The 6925-nt window shown below is 39.1% G+C and overlaps 1 protein-coding gene across 6 annotated transcripts in view; it reads left to right on the forward strand.

Annotated features, from left to right (window-relative positions):
• ARPP21 (cAMP regulated phosphoprotein 21) overlaps positions 1-6925 on the forward strand; it is a 325940-nt gene that overhangs the window by 22951 nt on the left and 296064 nt on the right. For 4 of the 6 annotated variants that reach the window (XM_086964746.1, XM_086964751.1, XM_086964752.1 and 1 more), the window contains exon 6: positions 194-347. In XM_086964746.1, the coding sequence (XP_086820872.1) occupies positions 194-347 (154 nt within the window). The remainder of the gene's footprint in view (positions 1-193; positions 348-6925) is intronic. The other 2 variants (XM_086964749.1, XM_086964750.1) reach the window with 1 other exon arrangement.

Genomic DNA, 6925 nt, shown 5'->3' on the forward strand with positions numbered 1-6925 from the left:
AGTAGTTGACATATATTTATGTGTTGCATAATAGTAAAAATTTACGCAAAGGTACAAGACATAAAACAAAAAATACTCTAAATTAATTCAAAGCCAATTTTTTTTCCTGCCCAGAAAAAGTAGAACGTTCATGAAATGAATGCACTTTTGATACTTGCCAATCTATTTCTGTTTGTATTTTTCCTTTTTTAAGCAGGACTCCATTCACCTGCAGCTTTCCACTACCCCCAGCCTGCAAGAAGATGACAAATGTATTAAAGATGACTCTGAAAAAGAGAAAGAAAAAGAAAAAAACAAAGAAAAAGATAAATCATGTGAAAAAAGCAAGCTGCGAGCATTATCAAAAGGTGAAATGAGAAGCATTTTTTAATCTCTAGAGAGGGAGTTGCCTGGTCTGAGATGTGATATTGATATTTTTCTGCTGTAAGAGGAGACTCTTTTTGATAGTTAACATGTTTATAATTCAGATTGAATTTCAAAGCATGTAACATTTTAATGCTTATTTTTTGCGCAATTGAGAACTGAAAGGTCATACTGTGGTTGCCAGAGAAAGCTGTGAACAAATGCCAAACTGTTAAGATAGTTTACATTTCAAATTATGCATAGGGTGATAGTAGGATTTGTTCTGACATTGTGAAAACCAACTCTTTACACTGAACTGTTAACCAGAACCAATTTGTTTACTACCTAATACTAATTGGTAATACTTCAATATAAGGCACAGAACTTAGATTCTGAGTGTGTCTTCATTATTTATACAATCTACTCTGACTATCTTGGTTGGTTTAACTTGAAGCTCCTAATTAACACTTGCATCATTGCACATACACATATGAACCCTGTGTATGACATAAAATAGAAGTAAGATCATATCAATGTGCAAATATACAACATATCCATGATTTGCAAATTAACTCATGTTAGGGCAGTTGATTGGTCCTATTGAGGTTTTCTCACTGTACTAACTAAAATCTTTTAACGAATACAATGGATCTGCGTCCCAATGGCAGCAGCAGCCCCACTCAACAATAGCAGGGCTCTGGGAATGTGGTTTGCTTTTTCAGACCAAGGCTTGTTTGACATAGAGAAGCCAAAAACTGTAGGCCAGAGTTGTGCATGCCAGGACTGCACGATCGAGTGTGGTGTGAGCATGCCTGCCATTCCACACTCATCCAGACTGGGATGACACAGCTTATTAAATGCACGGCCAGTCTGTCTATGCACATTAATAGAAAATTATGTGCAACAAAAGCTACTTCACTGAAGCTTGCCAGCCACCATCCCAAGAGTTCTGCATGTGCCCCTTATGTCACAGGGTCATGGTGTATGTAAAGTAGCACAGCTGCCCCACATTGTAGCCTCACCTGCAATTAAAGCAGCACGTTAAGCTGCATGTGCTCAACGGAGTAAGGAATCTGTAGCTGGGTTTGGATGACCAGTTTTAGATGCTACCATCTAAATGTTGGACATAGGCTGTGCAGAGAAGGTAGGGGTTTATGTGGCTTACATCAGTTTGGATGTAAGCAGGTTAGGGGAGTGGTTAATGTATATACCTGCTGGGATACCAGTGTTTGTGTATTTCTGCCACAGTTTCATGCCTGTGTGTGCCTTTCATAGCTTTTTAGTTACTTCATCGTATTGTGTGCCTTACGTTCTCTTTGCACGGCTATTCGTGTTTGTGTATCTGTATTGAAACTTTTTGATCGCCTTAATGCGTGTTTGGATGTGTCTGGCTTACCTACCTTTGTGTTGGTCGGCTTGCCTTTATATGAACCTCTGTATATCCCTGCCCTTATTGCACCCATTTTATGTACGTTTGCCTATGTTTTTATTAGTCTGTGTGGTATCAGGAGCATTATGTGTATTTCTGCAGCATTTTGAAGGCTGGATAATTTATGTGCCTTATTGTTGTATTGTTGGCATTGAGAAATTCTGTGTCTTAATCCATCAGTATGAAAACTGTTTAAAACATACATTACTATTGCCTAGTAGAAAATGGACAACGTGTATTATTGCATCATTGTAGACATTGGGCAAAATGTACTTTACTGCTGCATTGTAGAAATTGGGCAGTTGTGCATTATCCTTCCACTGTGCTGATGGGACTAAAATGTGGATGACAGCGAAACTGTGTAAACTGGGCAAAGGTGCAGTGTTGCAGTTTTGTGTGTATTGGGTAAAAATATGTATTATAGACAGTGTTGGGTTCTTGTAGCATGACTGATTGTCTCTAGCACGGATTATGGGCCATTTTGTGGAGTTAGCTCTACTGACTACTATCTACAAACACGATTTGACTAGATCCAGAGCACTTTCGAATTAGCTTTGGAAACTTATATTGCATTTGATTGATTTGGGCAAATACTCTTCGAAACTTTATTTCTTCTACTAATTCATCTGAAAACAGTTACGTTTAGATTGTATTCAGCTTTGGAAGGTGTTATTGCCCTAGTTTAATTTTGAACATTTTCCAAAGCTATCTAAAACACTCTTCAAAAGACCAACAACTGCACCAACCTTCCATTAAAACCAACTTTAAAACCCTTCTAGTTTTGAGCAATATTACTAGTCCATTATGTTTTAAAATGCGCCATATGCCAAACTTTCCCAGAACTACACCAACATGCCCCAACAAAGTGTCTGAGGGTGTCACTGTGGCCTAATGGCAGCACAACATACATCCTGTGATTCTGGGAAAATCACTTAATCGTCCCATGTCTAAATTAAGGAAGAAACAATTGTCTGACCTTGTGTAAATGGTAATCTTATGCTCCCGTTAGGAGCACTAAATGCCCTTGGGCTAAATTCATGCTAAATGAAACTGCAAAAAAAAGTATTTTAGTTTTAGTGCAGGTTTCTGTTTCAAAGCCCTGTAAATTCACAACTTCCCACACGTGGTAATTTAAAATATTTTAAAACAGGACACAAAGAAAACACATCCACCTCCTTTGTGAAACCTAGAACAAACAGACACTGATGTCAATGAGGGACTGAGGAAGTCTTCCTAATAAGGGTGGTACACATGTTTCTTGTTTGAATTTGGGCTCATGACAACCATGGTTCATTGTGTTTTGCTGTTCAGTGGCAATGCACCACTTTTGTATTTAAGGCTGTATATTGAATAGATGGAGAAAACTCCATAGTTGCAAACTATGGTGAAACACTGTGGTGCAGTTTTGAATTCTAAAAGGTTTTTTATTTATAAAAGCCAATTTGTGGTTTGATATGTAGACAATTTGTGGTTTCACCCTTGTGACTCATGATAGATACAATGAACTGACTCACAAAATAGATTATCTCCCATCTTCCTCCTTTTTCTTTCACCATATTACCATCAACCATTCCACAAGAGGGTGGAAATAAGTCAGGCAAAACATGCTTCTAATATAATGCAGCAGTCAAATCCCTTCATTTGTCAGCTTTTTGTGTTGGGCATGGGTTCTGTCATGACATTCTCTATCATGTATTTGAGGAGTTTCATTACCCCACGTTTAACATCCTCGCGTGCTTCCGGACCGAAGCAGTGTGTAGTCTTGGGCACGTTTCATATATTTCATGTTTTCTCTTTCATGCCTTATGTGTGGCTTTACACACCGTTTAATCAAAGGTGTGCAGGACTATTTGCCTTCAAATTGAGCATGTCTTACGTTGACCCTCTGTTCATCCGCCCGTCCCAGCTACTGTTTTCGTGTTGTGTCATCGTTGTAGTCTTATAATTTGTCATGCATTTTCATTGAAGAAACATATATGATGCAAAATATCCGTGCCCGTTTTGTTTCTGGTCACACAGGCTCCATATTTAAATGTAGGCAAATGTGCACAGCACTTTAAGCTCCCAAAAGTTTTGTAAATTCTTTGTATTATTTTTTTTGTCCTTATAAAGTAAATATCGCATATAAATGATCGAGCACCCCTTGATAGGACCAATATTACTGCAGCCAAATATTTTATTTATCGTTTTTAAACAATCAAAAACGAGGCGCAGGAATATTACATGGAATCAAATGCTTTGCTTTATGCAGCCCTCCAGATGAGCTCCTTCCTATCCAGCAAAGAGATTTTAATTTTATTTTCGCTGTGCTGTTTTTGATTGTGACAATCACTGCAACTTCTTGTTATCATTCCAATAGGCACCATTGGTGCACAAAGTATCTTATCCGAAGGCGTCATTTTAAGAAGTCGAGGGCTGTATTTGTCAGTCATCATCCCCGAATTAATGGCCAGGGACTTTCAAACGTTTATGTAAAGTCTTTTGAAAATGCTCCTTGGCACAAATTCAGCGGAAAGAACTAGAGCAATGGGTGATTCTAACTACATTACAATGCACAGTAAATGATCTGTGACCTATTACCAGGAACATGCTGCTACTGCTGCTGCTTTGTACATTTCGATCAGTCAGACTCGGTTTTATATACACAAACCACTGCCAGACAAAGTCTAAATGTCTTTAAAAAAAAGGGACAGTCCTCTTTTCAAACAGCTGTACTTACAGATCAACCACAATCGTTTGGCAATATGGTACTGGCTGCAAAATCTAGTTGCTCTCTTGAAGGGAGAGCTTAAATTATATTACCGTGTTTTGCACAACTGAAATTTGCTTTGAATGACACCCTCGCATTCCTAAACCTTACTGTGAAAGTTGCCTTGAAGAGTAGCAAAAACTACTTCCAAGAAAATGTACACTTGTGCAGATTTCCCAAAACAACAGCTCACGATGCACTGTGCTTCAAATGTAAGGGTGAGCAGGTCTTAACAGAAATAGCTTAGGGCATGATCTTAGGGAATGCTGGAAAAGATAGGCATTATATTTTTGAAACCAGCTTCAACGGCATTCCTGTTAACAAATATTGTAGAAATTCCCCAAAGGAAGGAGGAGAATGAAGTAGATATCTTTTATGCACCATTTAATGTCACTTTTTTTGTAATTACATTTTACTCACATTCTTTCACGACCCAAAACTCAATGTGCTACCTATTGTAACAATCAAAACATCTGTATGATTGTTAAGGACCAACACATTTTATTTTATATGCAGTCTTTTTTCATACAAATGTAAATCTAAATGCTTTAATATCCATCCGTAAAGGTACGGTACAGGGCGAATATATTTTTGTTTGAGATGGCCTCACTGTACAATGTTTGTATCAACACCACCTTGTTGATATTTGTATTTGAAACTGTTGTATTGTGTATTATCTTTTTACAGGGAATACATCACTTCCAGAAGTTGCATGCATTTTATTTCATGAGATAAAAACAGTTATTGCTCAGTGGAGAGCCTTGATTCAATGATTTAATCATTCATAATGAGTGAAATAAACGATTTATGTAACTGACTGGAGTGGTGTATTCCCTTTATTTCAAACATAAACTATTATTTTTCTAGGTTCTTAAATGGGTACACATTTACACTATGCAGTAAGAATGAGGCATACATTAAGGGCCTGATTTACTAAGCTTTTCCCCCTTTCACCCACAGGCTGAGGGGCTGGAGTGGAAGTGCATTTTGCATGGGAGCAAATTCACAAAAGAAATGTGCATGATTCATGTGAGCAAATTGTTTGTGCTAATGCATCTCAATCGGTTCCAACGTTTGTATATATGGGTGGGGTCAGCACAATAGCAGGTTCGACCCTTCTGCAGCTACTAATTCACAATTCTGAAATTAACACTGCCCCATCCTCTAAGGAGTACTGACTGTATGCATGATTTGCTATGGGGAACGTGCTATATCGCCAGCCTTCAGTACATTGTACAAAATACTGCATACATGGCATTTTCAATGCTGTTTAGGAATTCATTACTTCACTTGACATAGAGCTAGAACTGAAATCATGTATGTTTTCGCATGGACCTTTTAACCCCTTCGCTGCGGCGGGAATTCCGCCGCAGCGCTAAGGGGGCTGGGGGGGCCGAGCGGCGCTCGCATGCTGGTGACGGAGCCGCTCCGTCACGAGCCGCGGTTGAGCTGTGCTCATAACGGAGCGGTTCCGCTCCGTCATGAGCACAGCTCAACCAAGGCTCATGACGGAGCGGCTCCGTCATGAGCATAGAACGGGTTAATTACCATGCTAAGGGGTGTAGCCTGTGGCCCAGGTGGGTGGGGGTGAGATTCTTACATCATCAGTCCCCTACATCCCACATGGCTATGGGGGAGTCAGTGAGCAGTAAGGTATAGGGCTGCTATTTATTCAGTGTTAGATAAAGAAATACAGTACACTGGTAGCACAATACATATGGTACCGGCTTAACCCTCCACTCTGTGTTCAAGTCTCTCTTTGAATAGACACATGCGTAGCCTGAAAATGCAGTTGCGCATCTGTAATGGGAATTTTGTTCCTGAGAGTTGTGCAAGTATGTAGTCATGAACCCTGCATTAAATATGGATATATGCGCATATGTGTATGTATGTGTGTGTGTATGTATGTTTGTATGTATACATGTGTGTATTCTAGACAACACATGGTTAAATGGCATTTGTTCTGAGTTCAAAGAAATACAGACTGAACTGGTTTGTCATTTGATTTAGTAGAGGGATTACCTACTGAAGCATATATATATATATATATATATATATATATATATCTCCGATTCCTTGTGGTTTAGAAGGAAAACAGCACTCGTACACGAACTGATGCTTGCACTCGTGTTTAATCAAACAGAGTAAACAGACGCGTTTCGGCTTCAAGCCTTCCTCAGTGTCAATTACACATCACAGTTCAGCCATACATATTGCGTTTGTGATCGTCAAACATAAAAAACGGACTGCATTAACAAGTCATATGCGGGGGCCATCTTTGAATGGACAAACCATACCAGAAAAACAGAGTAAGATTATCGACTTACCAAAAATACTGCCGTGGATCGGCTAAATGCCCCCGATGGAACCACCTACGAGGGCGTGTAACAATGTGAGACCATCTT

Source organism: Lissotriton vulgaris, chromosome 4_1, assembly GCF_964263255.1.
Source record: "Lissotriton vulgaris chromosome 4_1, aLisVul1.2, whole genome shotgun sequence".
Classification (NCBI taxonomy): Eukaryota; Metazoa; Chordata; class Amphibia; order Caudata; family Salamandridae; genus Lissotriton; species Lissotriton vulgaris.